Source organism: Podarcis cretensis (assembly GCF_951804945.1).
Source record: "Podarcis cretensis genome assembly, chromosome: 5".
Lineage (NCBI taxonomy): Eukaryota > Metazoa > Chordata > Lepidosauria > Squamata > Lacertidae > Podarcis > Podarcis cretensis.
The window spans coordinates 10,073,445-10,099,041 of NC_137174.1; the positions used below are offsets into that span (position 1 = coordinate 10,073,445).

Consider the following 25,597-nt stretch of genomic DNA (forward strand, 5'->3'; position numbering starts at 1 on the left):
TTGGCCCATGAATGAGCTATCGCGGAATCAGCAGTGACAGACCAAGATGCTTAAAAACATTATTTGGAGCATCAGAAACACAGTGGGGCAGTCCAGCTTCTGTTGAATATTCAGTTCTGTCAATTCAAGTGCTTCTTGAGGGACCTTTATACCTGAAGGTGGGGTAAGGCAGATTCATTGAGCTGTAGAGATTATTAAAAGAGAAATCAGGAAACAGAAGAAATATCTTCCAGGTTTTTACCCCCAGCATACTTACACGACGTTGGCATTATTAAAAGCCATCTGGAACCTCAAGTACATTAAAATTTAAACCAAGCTTCCACTGTGGATTGAATCCAAATAGAAATACAGGTGGAGCTGGTGATAAAAAAAGCCTGCTGTAATATCCACAGCACACTACGTCTCCAAGGATTCGCCATTCAATTGCCCCCCCTCCCCGGTTTTCTGCCCCCTTTCCCCCCTCCAAATATCAGTTGGCAGTCCATGCCCACTGGGCTTGTTCAAATTTCATCAGGCTGTTCTGGAGTTTATTCCCCACTGGGTCCCATCCCCCCCCCAAATATTTTTGTACTTCTGTACACCTCACGGCTCTCTTTTGAATGGACTATTTCGGCCATATCAATATCTATATCAGGAGTCAGCAGACTTTTTCAGCAGGGGGCCAGTCCACTGTCCCTCAGACCTTGTGGGGGGCCAGACTATAATTTGAAAAAAACAAAAGAAAAAACAAATTCCTATGCCCCACAAATAACCCAGAGATGCATTTTAAATAAAAGGACACATTCTACTCATGTAAAAACACCAGGGAGGCCCCACAAATAACCCAGAGGTGCATATCAAGGTTATGGTAAGACAAAAGAGAGTTAGGAATATTTTTTTAAATACAATATTCCTACTCCTGGGGGCTACTTTTTAAAGGATCTTGTTGAATGGCTACGTAGTTCTCCACTTAAGCATCCCCTACAGCAGGAGTGAGAAACTTTTTTCTCAACCCTGGCAAGCTCACCTCGCTTGTCAATCACACCAGGTGATATGCTTTGGAGCCCTATCTGTTGGGAACTCAACATGCAGTACAGCCTCTCCCTCCCTCCCTCCCTCCCTGCCGGCCAGGGAGGAGGGAGGCTCCAACTGTGTTGCTTGGCTGCGTTGCTCACCCAATAAGGAGTCTAAGAACGACTGGTGGGTGGAGCTTGCATGCCTTGTGCCGATCAAATCGGCCGCGTTGCCTGGGGACTCACCTTTGCTCAGCGCTTCCCAGCGGAGAGGTGACGGTGGTTTTCCTTGCTGCATCCCCTTTGCCGGGTTGCTGTGCTGTGGGAACCACTGCTTGAGGTTTCGTTTGGCTGCTGGCTGGGCTTTCTGCCTTTGGCTCAGAGGGGCTCAGAAATTGAACACACCTGTGCTTGGAAACTCCCTTATTTTGGCTCCTGATCCCTTATTTTTGAGGCTACTGGTCCCTTATTTTCAAATCTGTAAGTTGACAGCTAAGAACATGCTGATTCCCGGACCATCCGCGGGCCGGATTTAGAAGGTGGTTGGACCGGATCCAGCTCCCGGGCCTTAGTTTGCCTACCCATGATCAATATCAAGAAAAGAGATATTGCTATTTGTACATACAGGTGGGGCTCCACAATAAGACGTATCTCTAGTATGCATGTCTTACCTGAGCCCGAGAGGGTTGGAAAAGCCTAAGTTTATATTAAAGACAGGAGCACCTGCTCTAATTTGGATATTATTTCATATGTGATTTCCTTTCCTTTCTTTTTTAATGTTGGAACCTTTAAAAGTGCAAACAGTCTGGATGGATGAGCGACTGGATTATAATGATGCAATTGCAACCAAGCCCAGCCTGCAAGGGAGCCCACACTCGGGGCTTTCATTTATGACTTGTTTGTTTTTAAAATATTCTAGCCCTCCTGGAAGGAAAGTTATAAAACAAAATGGGTAGGCAATTTCTGTGAGATGAATCAGACATGCTCATTTTAATCTATAAATAGCTTTGATTGAAGCAGCAAGTATCACTGAGTGGAAGGCTGCATCACTAAATTTGAGAAGCATATTAAGTAGAATCGCCTTTAAAAAAAGAAAAATGGCAGAGAACATAAAGCTGCAACCTGGATGCCTGAAAATCTTGTTGCAAAATCCAGCAACACACAATTCACTCAAGCAGTGGGGGCAGGGGGCAATTGGTACAGTTGCTTTGGGGCTGCTGAAGTTGATTGATTGATTGATTGATTGATTGATCATTAGATTGGGTAATTGAAGAGTTTATTTTGCATTCTGGATTGCAACCTACTCCGAGTTTATCTGACACAAAAACAGCCTACATTCTAATTAAGAAATATGGTTATGTTTGGTATGCATTTTTACGAAAGGGGAGGGGGAAGATAATTTAAACAGAAAATTCAAGACTGGTATTTTCAGGCTCTTGATGCTGGTACAACTCATTGTGGCTTTTAAAGAGACGTTGTAGCTCTGACACTCAAATGAGATTTACATCTACCACACAGTGATATAAAAGTGGATGTGCCCAGGAATTGAAATGGTTATTTGCTGAGACTCCGTCTGTTCCTGGAAAATCCAGAGACCAGCACAGCAAAGTATTTAACCAACAGAGGCCCAGTCCTTCAGGAGTCCCAAGTTGGCAAGAGGTTTATTTCCATTTTTAAAATTTAAAATAGTTTTAACCCACCCTTCATCTCAAGCCACCCCAGAACAGGATGACACAATAAAGAAAGCGAGTTTCATCAAGGGTGTCTCACCAGCGTCCCACAATTTCTTAACAGCTGTTTCTGACAAAGTTGGTTCCTGTGGAAAAAATGGCGTCAAATAACAAGGACACCGCTGCTCTGAAGGTTGCCTGTATCAGCGTTTGAGCAGCCTATTTGTGTAAATCTCTTGGCAAGCAGCTCAAGAGAGTGGTAAATGTTGCTTCCATTACATTTGTTTTGTGTGTCATACACTATAAATGCAACGTCTGTTCATTCGACTCCTAAAGCACTGCAGTGCCATCTAGTGAAGGTAAGAAATCTGTCCAGATGTATCAGCTTCAAGCAAAAGCTAACCTGTACAGAAGAACTAGACGACAGAATGTCAGTCCTAAAAAACAAATAAGGAAGTGGGGGAATCAAAAGAAAATAAAAATGTTTTGGTGCCTGCAGCAGAGCGCTAGGGTAGGGACAGTTTGGAGTCTTGGACTGATCCATAAATCAATAATTTTGAATTTTATACAGGAAGTTCTTGCCACATGGTATGTTTGATTCCCTCTTTACAGCGGGTGGTGCTATGGTCTAAACCACAGAGCCTAGGGCTTGCTGATCGGAAGGTCGCAGTTCAAATCCCCGCGATGGGGTGAGCTCCCGTTGCTCGGTCCCTGCTCCTGCCAACCTAGCAGTTCGAAAGCATGTCAAAGTGCAAGTAGATAAATAGGTACCACTCCGGCGGGAAGGTAAACGGTGTTTCCGTGCGCTGCTCCGGTTTCACCAGAAGCGGCTTAGTCATGCTGGTCACATGACCCGGAAAAACTGCCTGCGGACAAACGCCGGCTCCCTCGGCCAGTAAAGCGAGATGAGTGCTGCAACCCCAGAGTCGTTCACGACTGGACTTAACGGTCAGGGGCTCTTTACCGTACAGATTTAGGAGTATTGCACCTGAAACTGCCACTAGCGACTTTTTCTAGAGCAGGGGGACAGAACCTTTAGCCCGGGGGGCAAATATGGTCCTTAAAGGCCAGAGAGAGACCTTGCCCCCTCTTCCAATGCATTTGGCTGGCTAAGATGCATCTGCATAGAGAGATGGAAACACATGAAGGTGTAGAAACCTCTCTCCTTTTGCGTGATTGGAATGTAGCCTAGTGCATTGAGGTCAGAGTGACGTTCAGGGCTCCAGCCATTCCTGGCCCTTTCCACCCCTGGCATCCTAGCGTGCGCCCCCCCTTCAGTCGCTCTGTCACAAGAGACTAGGGCCCTGCGGGACTTGACATCTTTCTGCAGGGCCTGCAAGACAGAGCTGTTCTGCCTGGCCTTTGGTTTGGACTCAGTCTGACCCTTATGTTTCCCTCCCCTTATGGTTTTGGTCTATGGGCTACTTTTAAAATGAGGCTGCATTTTAAACTGTATTTTAACCTGTATTTTGGAAAAAAAAAATCCTATTATGTTTTTATTGTAATTTTACTGGTGTTAGCCACCCTGGGCCCAGCTCTGGCTAGTGAGGGTGGGGTATAAATCAATTTATTATTATTATTATTATTATTATTATTATTATTATTATTGGTCAGTCATTCCAAGTTTAGAGCCTATATACAAACATATGAAGTTACATTCGTACCTCGGAAGTCAAATGGAATCTGTTCCGAGAGTCCATTTGACTTCCAAAACGTTCGGAAATCAAGGCGTGGCTTCCAATTGGCTACTGGGAGCTTCTGCAGCCAATTGGAAGCCGCAGAAGTTGCGTTGGATGTTTGGGTTCCAAAGAATGTTTGCAAACCAGAACACTGACTTCTGGGTTTGCAGTGTTTGGGAGCCAAAACGTTCAACTCGCAAGGCATTTTGGATCCAAGGTACGACTGTATTCCCCAACATGTGCAATACTTTACACTTGGTTACAAAGAACCATACAGTGGTACCTCGGTTTAAGAACAGTCCAGTTTAAGAACAATTTGGTTTACAAACTCTGCAAAACCGGTAAGTGTCTTGGTTTGAGAACTTTACCTTGGTCTAAGAATGGAATTCGAACGCTGGAAGGGCACTGGCAGTGGGAGGCCTCATTAGGGAAAGTGCACCTCGGTTTAAGAACAACTTCGGTTTAAGAAGGGACTTCCGGAACAGATTAAGTTCGTAAACCGAGGTATTTGCCATTTTTATGCTCATTCATCTAGTTTTTGGAATTCCTTTTGCAGCTCCTCACAATCTTTCATTTTTACCACCCTGAAGCATTCCACGTCATCAGCAAAATTGTCCAGATCATTTAGGGAAGATGGCATGAAATAAAATTAACATTATTATTTTTTAAAAAAGCAAAATACGTACATCAAAAACTTTAACCAGTTTTATTTTGCTGCACATTAAGAAGCAAGCAATGTATTCTGTTTGCAGTGATCGACAAGTATTGACAGATTTGTTCTTTGTTAATAAATAATCCAACATTTAAAGGTGGAATAAGTATACTTTTATTTAATAATGTCTGGGCTTCGTGTAATAATTTAACCGTAAAAAGGTAGAAAAGTTCTTTTATACACATCAAAGCACAAAAACATCACTAGCATTGCACATTTAGATTTAATTACACATGTATCTTGCAACACGGTGGCACAAGTCTCTTTTCCAGAGACAGTATATCTGCATTCTAGAAAAAACAACAGGGCAATTCTCATGATTAATGTGAAATCCTTATATGCTAGTGTGGTACCTAGAAATGGGAAGGCCTGGAAAAAAACTGGAAAAAGGGGTGTTTTTTTCATAGCCGTTGGAAAACCTGGGCTTTCCCCCCAATTTTTCCTGGTTTTTTCCAGGCCTCCCCAGCTCTAGTGATGCCTGCCTGCTAGCCTGTTTTGCCACGCTACTTTGCTTTCTAGAATACTCTTTTAACAGGACATGAGCATCTACTATTTAGAGAAAACTATGCTTTTCCAGGCATCTACTTATGGATTTGCATGCATCAGAATAAAGTCTTTTGGGGATTTTTGCAAGTTGTGTGTGTCTGTGTCAGTATCACACACAATGGAGTGCAGTATACTTCCCAAAGCAAGGCCAGTATTTCCTTTTTAACCACACAAGGACCTCTATGTACACGTCACCGCAGCTGAAACTTGCATTGCTTGTCAATAGCTATGGTTTTAAGAAAATATGTATTATGCAATCCCAAGACATACACCAAGATATAACGGAAGTAATAAGAGTTGGAACCTTACTCAAACGGTCCCTCAAAGATGATATACAAGCCAGCACCTACATAGGCATTGCCTAAGCCATCCTGATATGAAATGCAAGACTGATGGTTTGCTCTGCCACCCTCGTTCTCAGTTTAACAGTAAACAATTTAGAAAAACTAGGAGAAATCAGATCCTCAAGACCTTTGAAGCCAAATTTTGTGTGTGCATGTTCACTGAATCAAGTGGCAAGATGTTTCTCTTCTCTTACTCCTAACCCTGGAATTTTAAAAGCACAAGGGGAAAGAGACACATTGGCTGTTTCTGTGGCATCTGTTCCTTCGTTCAGTTCCATCTCATGGCATTTTCAAACCATGTCCCAGGGAGCTCTAGGACTTCTCTGAAACTTGTCACGGATCCCTCAATATAAAGATCAATGTTGGTGGTTTAGGGAAAGTGTTCCCTAAAGGCAGAAACGTTGATCCCCATTCTATAGTGTGAAGGATGACTACAGCTGATCACTGGTATTTGCTGTGGGTCAATTCAGTGTCTGCATTTAGCTATCTGTACCAGATTACAAGTTCTCAAATGTGTACACTTCCCATCAAATCTTAAAAGGGAGAGGCGTGTGCAAAATTAAGTGCACATATCTTTATCATATTTGAAAATGCAAGTCCGATCCTTTCCCAGTTGCTGCTTTCAAGCACGTGAGAGGAACAAGCACACGTTCATGTGACTTGACGTAAAAGCTCTACCAAGCTAGGTAAATGTAAAATAGGAATCGGCTCATAGAACTACCTTCCATGAAGAAAGGGTGTTAAAGTATTCCCGCAAATATGACTTATTTTAGCAAACAACTCTGGCTTTAAGAAGATAAAGTATGGCAGTCCTATGTGCGGAAGTGCATTTTTCAGGATGGGACGGTGCCCAGTAGATCTGGGGTAGCCAACATGAAGACCAAAACAAATTGAGGGCCCTACATTGGCTAGCCCCGGTGTAGGCAACAGTAACCTAGATGAACCAATGGTCTGGCCTGGTATAAGGTAGCTTTATGAATTTGTATTATATACAATTATAATGAAGCAGCATAAACTGCCTTCCAATAAGCATTCCCAGGGCAAAGCTTACATTTTTAAAAATGGCACGAACTATGTGACACCCAAGAAGCAACATTAAAATGTACCGTATTTTTCGCTCTATAGGAGGCACCTGACCATAGGACGCACCTTGTTTTAGAGGGGGAGAACAAGGGGGGGGGAATCTCCCCCTCTAAAACAAGGTACGTTTTGTGCATTCACCCGAAGTCTCCGCTCTGGATGCTTCAGGCAGCTACCTTGGAAGCCTGGAGAGTGAGGGGGTCGGTGTGCATTGACCCCTCTCGCTCTGGAGGCTTCACTGAAGACAACCCGAAGCCTCAGAAGCGCGGTTGGAGCTCTCCCTCTGCGCTTCGGAGGCTTCGCGTTGCTATCACTGAAGCCAAGGAGCCTGCATTCGCTCCATAGGACACACACACACATTTCCCCTTCATTTTTGGAGGGGAAAAAGTGTGTCCTATAGAGCGCAAAATACGGTAATCTACTCTCCCTTTCTCCCACCCAACTCCACTTTGAATAAACTTTTTATTCCTTAAAGGAATGTGGACAAAATATTTACCTCCTCTTGATTAAAATGCTAGGTACCAGATAAATTGGTTTTGGGGGCTTTGCCAGTTGACCACCTCGTAGGACCATATACTCATGAGTCAGCTTAGGCATTTTATACCACAATGTGTACTACAGGGGGAAAATGGACTCCTGGCTATTCAAGAAAACTAAGCTACTCCATCTAATCACTAAATTAATTTGAGTGGGAAGAAGATAATTATTTGCCAACTCCTAACATGATGATCAATCAAGACCATCAGAGGGAACGAATTTCATCAATTTTGTGAACCTGAGACTCGTCTCTCCCCTCAAAGAATTTGTGCAATATGAACAACCGGGACCAATCACTACGTATGACTGCATCCAAGAGCAGCACACGGCAAATTCATTTCTGTAGAAAAATATATTTGGAACCTAAAAATGTTCACATGATTATTCCAGATATGGGATTGTACCCAACATTAGTCACGCTCAGAGAAGACCCACTGAAACCCATAGGACTGACTTAAGTAGATTCATTTCAGTGGGTCTAAAACAGAGTTGGATGCAACCCATAGATGCTGTGCAATGAACAGCAATCTCATACAGAAACCTGAAAGTTCCCACTTATCAGCCCTGAATTAGAATCCTGGGTTACAATTTTCCATGAGAAAGGGGTTTGCATTTATTTTAGCTTTTGCCTTTTACCTTTCAGACCTCATAAGAAACAAACACTACTATATCAAATCACAGGTACAAAAACACCTTGCACTACAAATGCCCTTTCTGGTATCCTAAGTCTAAATATGGTAGAAGAACTGGCAAAGAACACCCCAGGAATATCTCAAAGTACTGGCTACGGTTTCCCCCCTGTTGTTCAAAAGTACAGCTCTAAATAAAACTTGCAACTCTTAAGAATTCTCAGAAATTTAGCACAGCAGTCCACCACTAGTACACAATGTCTTAAAGCTAGCTCATTTTCCTCCAGTCCTGTTTAAAGAGAGGAAATTACTGGGCATTGTGGATGGCACAGAACCTTAAAAGTGGGGTAAAAGTAAATTTCCCAGTGGGGAAACACTCACGCCTTTCCTAAGAGGAGTCTGAACACCCTTCTGAGCTTCAGCCTCAGCTGCAATCCCTTCCAGATGCAGCTACCCCCTTCCCCATAATTGCAAGAGGGAGGGTTGTGACTCAGTCCAAGACTCCCAATAGATGTTTGGTATTGTAGTGCCAGCACCTTGAGTACAACGATTTAGGTATGATATAGGTCCTCCCTCCCATAAATGCTTGTATCCAGGCTGTTCTTGCAGCCACATCAACAGTCTAACTGATGCCTCAAGTGGATCCTACCAACTTCATTTTGTTTCCATTGTTGCCTGGTTTTGGGTAAAGTGGGGAGGGCCTTCAAGTGGTTGGAGTACAACAGTGTCTTCACTCAGAACAGAACTGAGTGTAAACAAATTAAGTTTGCATTCGAGCCCAATCAAGCCCAAATTAGCTAGTCTGATGGAAGCTCATTCAAAATCAAGACCAGGGGAGCCAAACTGTCACTATTGGGTATTGTTGTTGTATTTTACTAACAGGATATGGAAGTCCACCGTGGACACCTTCCCAATCTGAAGTTACTGATATTATGCATGCAGACAACAAATTTTGTGTGGCTGCTTTAACATCTCACTCACATTCTAAATTATAAATCTACAGCCTGACATTCGATTCCAACATCTTCTGCAATAATGCAGAGATACAAATATACAAGTGCCCTATTAACAAATTTTGCTGGCACAACAAATTCATGGGTCATAAAGTGCAATTGTTTTAATAAATATTCAGCCATCTACTATGCTACCCACTGCATGATTCATCTTTTAATCCAAATTGCACATGTATACCACACACCTTTGATCCCTTTTGCCAATCTGCCCCAAGAACATTGCCGCTAAAAGCAATTCAGTAAACATCATGGTCCGTCATGCAGAACGTGAGAATTTTAACTTTCTACAGAAGTGTATCATTTCAAATCCAAATTCCACCACATGCTTTTTCCCCCGCACTGTGCTTGACATTCACAAAAAAACGAGATTTTTATGGCAGCAAAGTATTACTTCAGCAGTCCTGGCAGAAAACTACCTGCAATTTAAATTGAAAGGAATTGTAACAGAGAAGTTGCCAAAAGTGAAAGCAAGCACTAGCAGAAGATCTTTGGTACCTGTATAAAGTCAACTGTAATCAATGGGAATTGAAAGGACACAGATAGAAACAGGACGTTGGCAATAAATTTGGACATAGGCGAGCTGTCAGATGACGAACCGAAATTATTGAATATCCTGACATCTAAACAGAAAAAAATCCCCAAACTGAACACTTTTTTCATGCAACTTATTTCTCAAGTTCTGGAACCACAGGGTGATAGCCAATGTTGTTCATTCACTGGTGGAAGAGAATTAGTTGGCTAAACAGGGAAGCCAAGTAGTTTAGGGCAATTCTACCTCCCTCCCTCCTTCCCTGAAAATTCCCTCCAGAGAAATGGGTCAGATTTCCAGGAGTTGCCTCCCCACCTTTCTATGGATAACCTTCTTCCATCAGCAGACAGTCAAAAATAGATACCACCCATAAATACCACAACTGCAATTTATGAAAGGTGACAAATATTTTTTTCCCCCTTGGACTACTGGTTACAAAAAAGAATGTTTAATCCAATACAACAAGGAATCCGCAGCTTAGCAGTCCTTTGAGTTGCATCCAGTTTCCTTTCCTCTCCAGAAAGGCATCCTTTAGATGCAGCCCTTTGCACTACATCTCAAAACGCCAGCTACTCAAACTAAATGTCACTGATTTCAGAATGAATTGCTTCCTGGGAAATTGGCTTCAGAGCATCCTTAGCCCCATTAGAAAACAAAGAAAAGCCAATATGAATATTTTAAAGCTCGAGTTACCAAAACAGTGTTCATATCCAGCTCAATTAACTGCTACTACTAAATGACTCGAGGTGATAACAAAAAAGGTCAAATGAAAAGCTGAAGTGTGCAGTGAAAAGGTTATTTTTGTGCCATGTTCCTAATTAACTGGGTCAGTCATTTCAGATCTGTGCTGACGTTCCACGCACAGAGATGTGACTTTCACAATTTCCAATGAACAAAAATAATCAACACAAATGGACACTTCCTTTACACATAAATAAGACACACATACAGAGCTGCACTTTCAAAATGTTTAAATGTTTAAAAGTCTGGTTTCCTCCTCGTTTTAATTCAAAAAAAATGCAGTTTACTTCATCAAGAAGTCTTTTAATTGCTAGGGTTAAAGGCATCTTTAAGGAAGTGAGTGAGGGGTGGCTTGGGTGAGTGCCTTCAGTCAAGGCATAAAAGCTTTCAGGGCCCTCCCCTCTCTCTACCTATGTGTCCCTTATGTAGCCTTCAGATCCACAGGGAAGAGGGTGTGTAGGGAATCTGGAGAAATGCAGCTGCTCAGATTGCTGGTTGCCCTGTGGCTTTTAAAAATGACAGAAGTCTGATAGGATTTCCTATTACAAATTGCAATGGGAGGGAGACCAGAGAGAGCGTAGCAGAAGTATGGGAAAAATTAAAGCAGAGCAAGGAACTGAGTGGGATATTGCTGCAATCCCCCTTATATTTAATTTTCTGCCTGTACATTATTTAGTGTTGAGAAGCTGGCAAAGTGTGGGGTGGTGTTTTGTTTTGTTTTTTAAAGCATCTGAGCATGTTAAAAATTTCTAAAATTTTAAAAGTGTAACTCTGGAGGGTGCGCTAGGCCAACACAACGACAGCACTTTCAGAACTAATGTGTTTGCTATATAAGCCTTTTTGAAGCTTCATTAAAAAATAATAATGGGAATTTAAGATATTTTCAGATGGTTTATATACTGCTAATTTTGCTGAACAGAATTTTACCTCTTTGCCAAGTACAGAAGAATAACTGCATGCCAAGTATACGTAATATTATTTAACAAAAAAATGCAAATTCCTTGCACAATGCAAGGAAATTCCTAATTTGTATCATGATCTGGGGACAATAAAATGTACTGAATCACTACAGAATACTAAAGAGTACACAAAATTCCACAAGGAGGAATACATTATTTAAAGACCAAGACTGCTCTCATCTTCCTGGAATGATAAATTGCCCATGTTTGATCAGGGAAAAGTTTCATTCTGCCTACCCAACTTCTTATTATTTCCTGATTAACCTATAGATCAATAATGTTCATCATCTCACAGATAGGAGGTGCTGGACAATGTAACATAAGATGTTCCACTTCATTCAGCCTTGAAATCAAATTGAAGACTAATTCATTAATTCTTGACTTCTAGAGCTTCCTTCTCAGTCTTTTCTTTAATTTTCTCTTTTTCTTCTAGTTTTTCCTCTTTCTGCAACAGTGACATGATCTCTGCGACTTGGTTAGTAGAAATATCAATATCTTCTTTGTCGATGAGTTCTACCACCTATGCAAATATAAACATATGTCAAATGCATAAGTTACATTGTGCTTTATTCACAATTTTTATGAAACTCTACAATTAAGGAGGAAAATAAGTGAAGCATATATGCCAAAAATGCTTTGTAATGTCAACCACAACCCAATTTCAAAATAGTGTGTTGAATCCAAAAGGACAGTGTGGTATTTTCCAAAGAAGTAAGATTGTTGTTGACATGAGTCTGTATAAATTACAATACAAGGGGGCTGGGTATGTTTAGCCTGGAGAAGAGAAGACTGAAAATTGTTTTGCTACTGCTCTGATTTTATAAACTTGTATATTATTCAACATCAATTAGACTTTTGTTTATAAGTTCTGAATCTATATCGCATTTTTACAATTTAACCAAACCATAGAATGCACCATACTGCCACAAATTAAGCCAAACTATTTTCATTCTAAGGTCAATTAATTTAAGGGAGGTTTTTTTCTTCTTCTAAGTCTTAAATTTGTTAAAACAAATTGTTTAAACAACACAAATAACAAACATTAAACAAAACAGGTTACATTCTTCAGCAGACTCACCTTGGAAACATCATCTATGTCAATCTTTCCATCTTTATTTTCATCTAGTGCTTGGGCAAGCCTGTTTAGTTTGCTTTCTGGTATCTTCTGAATCTGTTTCATCACATTGATAAGCTCATTGATACTGATGATATTCTCCCTAAATGGGAAACACAACCTGTATACAGCAAGCAGTTACTACAAGGGGTTTTCAAAAAAACAAACAAACTATATGGCACTAGCCATATTCCATACTGAAAACCAGGGACGGCACATTTATATTCAACTTGATTTAAAAAACTGAAATAAACCAAGACATGCTACAACAGAACCTATGAGGTAACCTGCTTTTTCAGAAAAAGGCAGTACAGGCTACCTCTTTTTCTTATAACCCTAACAAGTATTCTGCTTCAGGACTTTAGAAACATATACCCAACAAATCCCCTTTGGAGGAGAAAACAGCTTGGCCACTACTATATTTCAAGAAATGTTAAGGTCTAAGTCCTGCTAAGGCCCAGTCTTAAGAGAAATCTTGCTAAACCTCAAGGAACGCCAGTGATTTCTGAGATGCTTGAGAACCAGTGATAATTTACATTTCATTATTTTCTGCTATTTAGAAGCAACACATTTTTTAATTACTTGTTTGATGGCATATCATCCCTTACATTTGTCTTGTAGTAATTTTGATTGGGATTATTAAAATTTAGCTCAAGAAAAGCATCATAAATTACTTTTACTTATTTAGTGGGAGTTATTAGTATATGAATTACAGGGAACCAGAACCAAAACTAATGCTTCCTAAGGGCATAATATTGTAAACAGGTGTTGACTTATTGCGGTTAGGTCATTGGCAAAGGTTTTTTTTATTAAAAAAACCACATCAGATTTCTCCCAGAAAGGGCAAATCTAGATAAAGCAGGTAGAAAATATGGGATGATGATGATGATGATGATGATAATAATAATAATAATAATAATAATAATAATAATAATAATAATAATAATAATTTATTTATACTCCGCCCATCTGGCTGGGCTTCCCCAGCCACTCTGGGCGGCTTCCAAAAAAATCTTAAAATACTGTAATACATCAAACATTAAAAGCTTCCCTAAACAGGGCTGCCTTCAGATGTCTTCTAAAAGTCTGGTAGTTGTTGTTCTCTTTGACATCTGGTGGGAGGGCGCTCCACAGGGAGGGCGCCACTACCGAGAAGGCCCTCTGCCTCGTTCCCTGTAACCTCACTTCTCGCAGTGAGGGAACCGCCAGAAGGCCCTCGGCACTGGACCTCACTGTCCGGGTAGAACGACGGGGGTGGACACGCTCCTTCAGATATACTGGACCGAGACCGTTTAGGGCTTTAAAGGTCAGCACCAACACTTTGAATTGTGCTCGGAAATGTACTGGGAGCCAACGTAGGTCTTTCAAGACCAGTGTTATATGGTCTTCTGTCCCCCAAAAACAGTACTTCTGTCTTGTCAGGATTCAATCTCAATCTGTTAGCCGCCATCCATCCTCCAACCTCATCATGCCATTAAAAAAATCTATGGGGCAACTGCCCTTTGAATACTGTGGGCAATTCCATGTTGTGGAGCAGCACAAGGTTCCAAAGGCAACCAAAATTATTAAGGGGATGGAGCAGCTCCCCAAAGAGGAAAAGTTAAAGCATTTGGGATTTTTAGTTTAGAGAAAAGGTCAGGAAGAGGCAAAATTACACAAGTGTAGAAAATTATGCAGGGAAGAGTGGATAGAATTTGTTTTTCTCCCTCTCTGGTGATACTGGAGTCCCTCTCACATAACCTGGGCTCATCTAATGGAACTGAACGTGGACAGATTCAACTCAGGTGGCTTTGAAAGATTAGACAAAATCATAGGAGTCAATGCTTTAAGTGGAATAATCAGATCAATAAATTAAAGTGGAAATAAAATTTGGTATTATATGATTTTGTATATGTTTTGTAATAAGCATGTACTTGGTCTCATTCACTATTTAGGTTATGATTAGAATAAATTATCCATGTAAATATTTTGGAACTGATACGCAAGAATTTGGATTGAAGAAGTCTGAGAGACACTTCCTTCTGCAAAGGAATCAACTCATATTCACAAGAACAATCCCCTATTTGTATCACCTGACACTTACCCAATGGGAGGGCTAGCACTACTGTCCAGCTGTCCATCTACCACTTTTTGTTCTGTCTCTAACTCCGTGATAATTTTGTCAATCTGTCCAATCATTCGGTTCACTCTTTTAGTCAATCTCTTGCTTGCTTTAGACTCTTCAACTATTTCTTCTTCTCCCTCCTTAGACAACTCCTTGATCTCTTGCAAATCCTGAGGATCAAACAAAAAAACATGGTTCATAAAACCATAGTATTTAGCAAAAATCAGAGGTATCTGCTGCATTTGATGCTGCATGTACATCCAAAAGACAACTGCAGAATATCAAGGTTATGGTAAGACAAAAAAGAGTTAGGAATATTTTTTAAATACAATATTCCTACTCCTGGGGGCTACTTTTTAAAGGATCTTGTTGAATGGCTACGTAGTTCTCCACTTAAGCATCCCCTACAGCAGGAGTGAGAAACTTTTTCTCAACCCTGGCAAGCTCACCTCGCTTGTCAATCACACCAGGTGATATGCTTTGGAGCCCTATCTGTTGGGAACTCAACATGCAGTACAGCCCTGCACTGCTCTTTGAACCTCTGAGTTTCAGGAGCAGCACATAGCTGTCAACCATCCCTTATTTGGCGGGAAACTCCCTTATCCCAGTGCTGCTGTGCCTTATTGATGATGTCCGTTAAATTTCTCGGGTTTCAAAGGAAGCAGCTCCTCTCCCTCCCTCCCTGCCGGCCAGGGAGGAGGGAGGCTCCAACTGTGTTGCTTGGCTGCATTGCTCACCCAATAAGGAGTCTAAGAACGACTGCGGGGGTGGAGCTTGCATGCCTTGTGCCGATCAAATCGGCCACATTGCCTGGGGACTCGCCTTTGCTCAGCGCTTCCCAGCGGAGAGGTGACGGTGGTTTTCCTTGCTGCATCCCCTTTGCCGGGTTGCTGCACTGTGGGAACCACCATTTGAGGCTTCTTTTGGCTGCTGATACCTTATTTTTGAGGCTGCTGGTCCCTTATTTTCAAATCTGTAAGTTGACAGCTATGGTCAACATGGAGCAACAAGAAGCAGCTGGCCACCACCATGGGTATCCTTTTCACTATCACAGCAGCTGGTGGATTCAAGGAAGGGGGTCTGGTGTGGCCTTAAGGAGATCGATTTGTGACAATCTTCCTATTATGTGGCTTCAAAAAGCTATGGGAGTTCAGACCTCACTTCTGGCTTGTACTCAGGTGCTTGGAAAAGTTATTTGTCTTTCAGCCTCACTAGTCTGCATTCTGTGAGAGAGGGGTTTACTGAGTGGCCATACCCACCACGGCAGCCCTGTTATGACACAGCCAAGGACACTCTCAAAATTCATACCTCACTATATTCCTGCACATCATCTCTGAGCTCCTCAAGCTCCTCCTTTTCCTTTGTTAGCGATTTCTGTTGTTCCTTCAGTTTGCTACAAGCATCACTTAACAAGTCAATCTCTTCTTTGGTTATTTCTTCACCCTAAAAAAAAATTGGGGGAGGGAGAGAAATGAAATAATTGTTATAAAGAGAGTGTCCCTTCCAGAAAACGGTTGGAACTACTCTTATGTTTTCAACATCTTTATTTTACCTTTTTAATAAAAAAAAAAAATTAAGTGTAATTCCATGGGAAATCCAGAACTTTCTGATCATCAAGATGTGTATAGATAAACGATGATACTAATAGCACAGGATTATAATTACCTGTCCTATATTAGAGCTGTTAAATGATCTTAAAATAACTAGACCCCTAATTAATAGGATTGATTAATGCAGTATATACAGGCTGAGTGAAAAAAATCAACCCAGACTCCCAAACTTCTACCCGGCACAAATGCAACAGACACAGTGCAAGCTGTGAGATGTGCAATCATCTTGTCCAACCAAAACAGAGAGAAGTGATGTGCTTAGGTGGCTGGCTCTGTTGAAAAAGCACCACCGTGACATAGTTTTTCCATGTCTATCAGACAACACCCACTTTACATGCCAGCATGGTTTATCTCCATGCTGAACAGGATTCAGAAAGGTATGTATGTCTAGATATTGTTTTATATGTGCGACATAAGTTGCATCTATCACCTGCATGAACCACTTGCCCTTTCAACGTGTTCCTGCTCTCTTATCTGGACTGCAAAAGTTGTTCATGTAACCTATGATGTAGCTGTAAGTTAAGGAAGGTGGAAGCCATCGTTACAAAATCTTCTGGAGATACCTTGCAGGTTTTCTTGGGTAACAGTTTCATATGTGGCTCCTGCATAAAGTCCAACATACAAGTTTCCTTTACACTCCCAGAGGGTTTCAAAAGCAATTGCTATTGGTTGAGATGAAAACAATCACTGGCCAAGTCCTCTCTGGGCAAAAGGGGAAGTCGGAAGATCTGTATATAGTTTCTGACTCCATGAAACAATCTTCTACAAGATTTTTTAGTACAGTGGTGCCCCGCAAGACGAATGCCTCGCAAGACGAAAAACTGGCCAGACGAAAGAGTTTTCCGTTTTTTGAGGTGCTTTGCAAGACTAATTTCCCTATGGGCTTGCTTCGCAAGACGAAACGTCTTGCAAGTTCTTGCGAGTTTATTTCCTTTTTCTTAAAGCCGCTAATAGCCGTGCTTCGCAAGACGAGAAAAACGCAAGACGGAGAGACTCGCGGAACGGATTAATTTCGTCTTGCGAGGCACCACTGTACTTGCAAGAGAGAAAAGGCAGCAATTGTGTTGTGCCTTTTTCTTGTCGGTATTTTTCTCCGCACTGCCTAGAATAACTAAGCCTGCTTCTTGGGGGCTGAGAAAGAGGAGAAGATGGAAATTTGCTAGAAAAAGTAAAGGATAGTGCTTGTGGGGAAAGAGGCACATTAAGTTTTCCAGTAAGAAATTTCATCAAAATACTAAAGCCTAAAATAAGGGCGGGGGGGAATCCTAGAATTACCACAAGCTTATAGAAGTTTCCAGGCCAAGTGACATCATAGGAGGATCACTTAGACCAGTGTTTCTCAAAGTTGGGTCTCCAGCTGCTGTTGGACTACAACTCACATCATCCCTGACTACTGGCCCTGCTAGCTAGGGATGATGGGAGTTGTAGTCTGACATCAGCTAGAGGCCCAACTTTGAGAAACACAGACTTGTGTCTAAGACAACTATTGGGCACATCAGAGTTTAGAATTTAACAGAAATGATATTGCTCATAAGCCATTTTACTACTTCTAGTAGGTGCTTTTAAAGTTCAAATTTTCAATGTTCCAGAAATAAAAAAGCATTCCTAACCTTAACACATAGCCACCACAGCCATGCTTCAAACTTTGCAGCATGAAAATAACAAGAACTAATAAGTAGACATCCATGTTCTTACGACTACTTCTATGCAAGAGGTACACAATTACTAAATTATAAAGCTATGAAGTACACCAGTGGCGGCCAACTCTTTTTGGAAAATGTACCACAAGTTAATTGCAAACTAGTTGATGGGGTCACTTTTTATGCCATAACTAGGTTCAGATGACCTTCAGAAGAACCATAATCTCCCACAGCCTCTGGGCCCAAGTTGGCTACCCATGAAGTACGCTATACAGAATGCTAAACTATACTATACAAGATTACTACACAACAAGAGCAAATATATATTATGCACTGTGATTAATTTATAAATATTAGAAAAAGCTAATCAATCTAGTTAAGAATATGATACAGAAACCTCCATGTCAAATCCTCCATATCTACTAACCCAGATAGTACATTTCAAAGAAGTGTGAATTCTTGCTATTGTTGAAACAGAGATAAGCCGGCAGGATTAACCCATAAAACCACAACTGTTGTTGTTTTTTAAGTGGGTGCTGAAGAATCTAAATGAAAAATACCAAATGAAGATCTCTTTCAAGTCAATATACTCTTCACTGGGGTATATTAAGACTAGTGGAAGGAATAGAGAGACTCTCCTAACCACTCAGGTTTGGAAGTACAGTGGTACCTCAGGTTACATACGCTTCAGGTTACATACGCTTCAGGTTACATACGCTTCAGGTTACAGACTCCGCTAACCCAGAAATAGTGCTTCAGGTTAAGAACTTTGCTTCAGGATGAGAACAGAAATCGGGCTCCGGCGGCACGGCGGCAGCGGGAGGCCCCATTAGCTAAAGTGGTGCTTCAGGTTAAGAACAGTTTCAGGTTAAGAACAGACCTCCGGAACGAATAAAGTACTTAACCCGAGGTACCACTGTAGCCTAACCAGCCTTATTTTAATTATTTTAACCAGTTCTTGAGCAAAGAGGCTTCCCAAAATCTATAGCTTAGAATGCGTGGGCCTTGTTGGACTACCAACGAGCAGAAATGATGGGAGATAATAGTCCAGGAACACATGGACTACAGGTTCCTATCCCTAACATAGACAGTAGAGAGCCTGTACCTATATTTTTTCTTAATGGACAATTTGGAAAAGTTTAAACTTGTTTCAAGTGCAGTGCAGCTCTGCAACCTCCACCAAAATGATCTTTCAAAGCAACCCAAAAATGCAAGAGATCTTGGGCACCATGAAACATACATGGAGCTCTGAATGGAAGCGATCTTAACTGAATATTGGTATATACAGCGTACACTTAGTGTGAATCTGCACCTTTCATAACTGGATTCATTAGCTAATTTAGACAGAATTAACAACCACCCCAGAGTCACTGTTCATGGCATAATTTACACAGGAGACCCAAAACATAGTCCTGATTTATTGTCACCTGCATAGTAGCTAACTATGTCCCCAGATTTCAGCCACTTACAATGTTCTGCAAATGAAAAACACCTGTAATTTTTTAAAAATAACCCAACAGCAGCTCTTCCACAAAATCTATTGATTTTCTTGGATGAGAGTTAATCTTGCAACAGCCCAACATGGCAAGTATTGTGGTGCGTTGCAGTATATTCGCTCTCAGCCTTGCCCACTATTCACCTTGATGCCCTCCAATACGGGTGCTGTATCTTTCAAAGTCTCTGAATGCAGGGTCAAGTCCACCTTTGCCAGTTCTTGTTCGGTATCCACAGCTATCTTGCTCTCCTTTATATGGACAGCTGAAGTATCAAGATCTATTGCATCCACCTCCTTCTAAAACACAAAGTGACAACATCGTATGAAACCCGGAATTTAAAAACACATTATGAACACGACCCCAAATTCCACCTTTGAAGCTCTATGCATGGCATTTGACAGTTCCAACACATGTTCTTGATGGGGAGAGAAGGAATTATATCAGCTGTTGTCTCTGGCTGGTGAGTGGGACTAATTTCATTTCACCTTCATGTCTGCATTTGCAGGGTAGCTGAAAGGGCAGGAAAGAGGATGAGTTCTTGATCCACTGGATAGTGGTACAGATTGATGCCCCTCCCAATGATATAATTTTTGATGAGTGAGAGGGTAAAGAATTCTGCCAGCAGCTTTTGATTGGGGCCAGGATGCTTCTGTATGTGCAATGTAATGATCATTATTGGAAAGGCAATATGTAGGAAGAGACTCTACAGGCAGCAGCTCCTGTAACACTAAACTCCTTTCAATCTTTTTTTTGGGGGGGGGGGGTAGAAACCATACATTTTCCTCTTTCGCAAAGGATTATAGAAGGTCACAAGTTTGTGCAGAATTGTGATACTAAAAATCAGAGCCCTTATAGTGAACCATTTTTTTTACATTAAAAAACAGTTGGGAGTTCGGCACAAGAAGTGCTTAAAATTATCCTGTAACCAGTGCAAGCTTACAACTTCCCCCTACTTTTACATATCAAACCCCTGATCTGTGTGATTAAGCTTCTAAAACAGTTGCAGGAAAAAAATGTATGCATCCAAGTGCCCCTTTGCATCGTGACCATCATATGTATTTATTATTGTTATTTATTATATGTATTTATTACATATTTGGAAGTTGCCCATTTGGAAAAAGTGCAAAATCAACTTCACAGACAGTTAAGGGAGACTGGGGAAAAAGGCAATTTTAAATAAGGATGGAGTAAAGCGTTTACAACCAATACTGGTGCCTTTTTAAAGAGCCTACCCTTTCAGCGACCTGAAGAGTCTCTTTGGCCTTCTCAGCAGCTTCTGACAGCCTTTCCAATTCTTTTTCTTGGTTTTCTTTCCTAATAGCTTCTTCCTCCTGAAGGGTTGCCTCCAGTCTGGCTTTGTTGTCCACTTTTTCTCCTTCCACTTCTGCTGCTTTAACTTGAGCTTCTTTGGCCTAAAACAAAAATAAAAAACCAATCAACTTTCCAGATTTTACACTGTTCTATAGGAATTTTAACAGAAGAGTAAACTTAGTACTAGCAGTCTGGTCTAGCTGTTTACTTCTGCATTCTACAATGTAAGAAAGCTCCAACCAAACCTATGCTGCTCACTCACACAGGGTGCAAGAAGAGTAATACTTAAAAGTGCAAAATGGGCCAACCAGTGATTTGAACCAAGAATATCCCAGTCAGTTATTTAACACCCTTAGCACTACTCCACATCACACAGGAAAACTGATGCAGATAAATGACAATAGCAAACTTTTATTAAATATGTGATTTAGATCGGGCATAGGCAAACTCAGCCCTCCAGATGTTTTGGGACTACAACTCCCATCATCCTTAGCTAACAGGACGTGGTCAGGGATGATGGGAATTGTAGTCCCAAAACATCTGGAGGGGAGTTTTTGCCTATGCCTGCTTTAGATCATGGAATTTGCTGTTTTGCAACACCTACTCAAAATTCTTTTAAATTTCAGCAGGCAAGGCTCATGAGTTCATCATGAGTGATGAATGTGCATTTTAAAAATGATATTATCAAACAAGCCTGCCTTTGCTTTCACAGTATTATCATTAGTTTGTTTTGATTGTTTTAACTGTTCCAAGCTTCCCTGAGCAATGTAAACAAAAGATGGGCCAAAAGGTTTTTTCTTATTCTGTTTTTTAAAATAATGGTAAGGGATGAATTATGTCCTGGATGCTATACTGTTTATCAAAAAATAAATTAATCCTCTCTAATATCTGCTTTTTCTTTTATTTGCTTTGAACATCAGGGATCAATCCACCATCCAAAGAACTGTAAAGGATAATACAAGAACAGTTGGTTTTGTAAATCACCATAAGCACAGTCTACAGCACTAAAGCAGTACATAGTTCCAACCTCAGCTAGGTGACTAAAAGTAGGTCTTACTCAGTGCTTTTTTTCCCTAAAAAAATGTTTGGGGGTACAGTCATATCTTGGGTTACAGGCGCTTCAGGGTGCGCATTTTCGGGTTACGGACACACCAAAACCCGGAAGTACCAGAATGGGTTACTTCTGGGTTTCGGCGCTTGCGCATGCACAGAAGCACCGAATCGCAACCCGTGCGTGCGCAGACGCAGCGCTGCAGGTTGCGAGCGTGCCTCCCGCACGGATCACGTTCACAACCTGAGCGTCCACTGTACTCCCGTTTTGACTCAAGAAAATCACCATTTTATAGTTCAAATTGGGAAAAATAAACACAGTAAATGGACAAAAGTACAAAGATTCACAAAATGTTTAGGGGTATGTGTACCGCTGCACCCCCCCCCCCAGAAAAAAGCACTGGTCTTACTAATGAGTCAATATGCACTTACTTGCCCTGCTCCTGCACTCTGACCACTAGCTTGACTTATAAAAATTAACCCAGTGCAGCTTCTCTTCACCACAGAGATAAGGCGTGGAAAAAACCTCAGTTGCTAAATTTGTGCATTAAGGGAGGGCAACCGTAAATAAATTGCAATATCAACTAGATATCTATATTCAAATGGTAAAGCATGAATGAGAAATGAGACGGTGCAAATTTGCTGTGAATCAACAAGTAGCATTGTTCTGGATGAGAGATGAAAAGTCTTCAGAATGTGGAACATCCCCAGCACTGGAATTATACTACATTGAATATAATGGCTGTAGCAGAGAAAGCCCCCTAAGGAACAAAGATTTTAGATTCAATGGTGTTAACAGAATGTAGTTGCAATTTAAATAAGACATACCACACTTTCAGGTAGTGTTTGCAGGGTTGTTTTAAGCTGGTCAGCTGGTGAAAGAGTATCTGGAAGGTACATAGCTCTGGATAAAATAAGCAGTGAAGTTGGGATTTCCTGGTTCAGATGCAAGTCTAACCACTGCAATTGAAAGATAAAGTATTAGAACAGTACATCTTTCTGCACCCCAAAACAGTTATGAACTGGGTAAATCAACCTTAATCCATTTATTTTTCAACTGCTAGTGAACTTCTGAATAAAAGTGCTGCTCATCAAGGATTTGGGGCAGGAGAATATCACGTTAAACAGGTATCTCATAACAGATAGTCTTTCCTAGGTAAACAACTCTCAGTGTGGGACACTGATATGAGTTTGCGGCAAGTATATTTGCCTCATAGCAACATACCTGCTCAATGCAAAGATTGTGGACATCACAGGACTAGGAGGGTTGGAAAGGTACGACAGCAGGGTAGGAGAGCAGAAAAAATGACAACATAGTTCACATCTGGCAACCAATGGGTAGACGAGCCTAAAAAGCTTGGGACATTAATTTTCACGGCCCTCTTGTGGCTATGTGGCTCAGGCGTCAACTCTGAAAGTGTTGGAAGGCCTTTGCTCTAGGAAGCTTAGTTTGGTCAGAATAGAGTATACATTTCTAGGTTTAATGCTAAATGCATTACTTCTGGTACAACCTCTCCTCCTCCTGGAGGGGAGGGATTGTGACCGGGAACTGATTCCCGCGATGCGCAGGGGGAGTTCCGGCCCCTGCCTGCCATTGTCGCTGGCACGCCACACACCCCGGAATGGCACCCAATCGGGTGGCAGCTCGGGGGCGTGGCTTAGCCGCTCAAATGCGGCCGCGCCAGCTTTCCCCACCATTGCGCTGCCGGATTTCTTCAAATTACTCACCCACCCCTCCCTTTAGTGCGTAGCTTCTCACTTGACCTTGCTATGGGACCTACGGTTGGTCGCCCTGGTTGCCCAGGGGGCCTGGTAGGAGTTTTTTCCAAATTGGCAAATTGGCACCGGCCTCTTGGTTTTTTCGCCTACCTCGTAGCAATCGTCACAACTTTCTCAGTATTTGGCGGTTAGGCACTGGAATGTGTTGTTGGTGTGTGGAAGGGCAGGGTGTGGCCATCGCCTATCCCTTCACTTATGGGTATTCCGTTAAAGGAATCCGGCGGTCGTGGATCCTGTCCGATGCCCTGCGTGGCTGGAGGCCATGGCACGACCCCCGGTGACATCAGGGGAGAGCTTATAGTTGTGTTTGCATCAACAGGCTCCCCCTACTGGTGGTTAACCCTAGACAGACTCACCCCTCTCCGAGTGGGTGGAATCAAAATTTGCTGTTGGTCTATTGCCTAAGCCAATACCTCTCACATGCTGTAATCAAAAAAGGTGGGGCCTTTTCTAGCCCATTAACCCTAATTTACTGTGTCCACGTGTCTTTATTATTCATGAGTGGGAGGCGGGTCCTCGAATCACAAATGAAGGACCAAGAGGCAATGCCAAAACACACACAGCACAAGCTGCTTTTGGGTGATCAGAAGCTCATGTCCCTTCTTTCTTCATCAGTACCTGCTTAAGCTGTTCCCTCAAACGGTCTTCTGTTACGCCAAGTGCTCTCATGCCTCTTGCACGACATGCTGCTTGTAGCTCTTTAACCGTCAGGCTATCCACATTTTCCTCAGCGATCAGCTAGACAGACACAAATATCAATAACTATACTAATGACTGTGAATAAATTATCTTTGTCACCTAATAATACAATCATTACAAGAAAGCAGGATATCATTACAGGATGGAATTCAGTTTAGTGGCAAACAAGGGCTGCCAAGTATGTTCTAATCTACTGTTCTATGTTTCGTGGTAAGACTATAGCTGCCCCATTGCAAGTCTAATTGTGAAAAAGACCCAACATTCCCAGATGAATGAAATTCTGCATTCCACAATGCAGTTGCTTAAAGTAATTTTAAAAGCCATTAGAAACAACAGAAGCAACTGGAAAATTTGTAGCAAAAGGGAATTCTCTTACTTTATCATCTGCTTTTATAGATCTCAACCTCATTATTAGCTGAAAACGAAGAAAATTATTTGTCCCGATTGACTGAAGTTCTAACAGTTTACAGAGAGCAACCAACTGAGGTCTTGTGAGATTATCAAGGGTTAGCTCATCTTCAAATAGTTTAGAGAATCGTAAAATTTCTTCATTGCTTGGTCTTTCACCAGTTTCACGGATCTGAAAGTAGAAAACACATTTTATAAGACTTAAAGCTACATTCCCTCAACTTTTATTTAAAAAATGTGCAGTTCTTTAATAATATATGAGATAAGTCTCAGTCTCATGACTCCACACATGTAATTTGGAATCAAGTGAAAAACCCTGACACCGTCAGTTTTCCTTTGAAGCAACGGCCATAGCACCTATATATAACTCTCTCTATTAGACAAGCATGAAGAATTGCCACCATTCAAGTACGCATCCCAGCCAGACACTTGAGGAGGATGCAGAGCAGGCCCAGAGAACACAGGTCTTAGGTTTCCCACCCTCGTTGACCAATTCATGCCAAAGCAGGAAGTTCACAGCTACAACATCCATGGTAGGTTGTTACCCGACCTCTGCTTAAAAGCCTCTACACAAAAGGAAAAGGGTTATTCGCTACTGCTGCTAGATTTTTGATACACCGAGAATAGGAGGTGCAATGCAGGTGGCAATCACTGACTACCCCAACTCAAGTCTGAACCTTCTGTAGCTGGACAAAGGCAAGCACACATTTGAGTGGGGCAGGCCATAAGCTTGCTTTCCATGCACTGCTCCGCATAGGAAGAAGGCTGTACTGAATGAAGCAGTGTTGTCATCTTAAATTGGTTGTTAACCAGACTGGACAAGCTGTATTTCAACAGTTTTGAAAATGGGGGCTTATGCATGGAAGAACACTATATGTGCTCTTTACATTTTTAAAAATCTGAAGCTATCTACTTTTAAAGTAACATGTAGCAGTTCGAAGTATTTGGATCCCCT

The 25,597-nt window shown here is 41.6% G+C and overlaps 1 protein-coding gene and 1 long non-coding RNA gene across 5 annotated transcripts in view; one reads left to right on the top strand and one right to left on the bottom strand.

Annotated features, from left to right (window-relative positions):
* Positions 1-5,143: 5,143 nt before the first annotated feature.
* LETM1 (leucine zipper and EF-hand containing transmembrane protein 1) overlaps positions 5,144-25,597 on the bottom strand; it is a 33,163-nt gene continuing 12,709 nt past the window's right edge. The window contains exons 6-14 of one of the 4 annotated variants that reach the window (XM_079975178.1): positions 24,611-24,814; positions 24,154-24,273; positions 22,585-22,716; positions 20,628-20,807; positions 19,539-19,688; positions 15,958-16,092; positions 14,629-14,819; positions 12,510-12,666; positions 5,144-11,951 (exon numbers count right to left, since the gene is read on the bottom strand). In XM_079975178.1, coding sequence (XP_079831304.1) covers positions 11,802-11,951; positions 12,510-12,666; positions 14,629-14,819; positions 15,958-16,092; positions 19,539-19,688; positions 20,628-20,807; positions 22,585-22,716; positions 24,154-24,273; positions 24,611-24,814 — 1,419 coding nt within the window. In that variant the 3' untranslated portion in view covers positions 5,144-11,801. Of the gene's footprint in view, positions 11,952-12,509; positions 12,667-14,628; positions 14,820-15,957; positions 16,093-19,538; positions 19,692-20,627; positions 20,808-22,584; positions 22,717-24,153; positions 24,274-24,610; positions 24,815-25,597 lie in introns of all 4 variants that reach the window. The other 3 variants (XM_079975177.1, XM_079975179.1, XM_079975180.1) reach the window with 3 other exon arrangements.
* On the top strand, positions 17,299-19,399 carry LOC307215859. The gene is made up of 2 exons (XR_013838683.1): positions 17,299-18,549; positions 18,810-19,399. It is a non-coding gene; the product is annotated as an uncharacterized lncRNA (long non-coding RNA).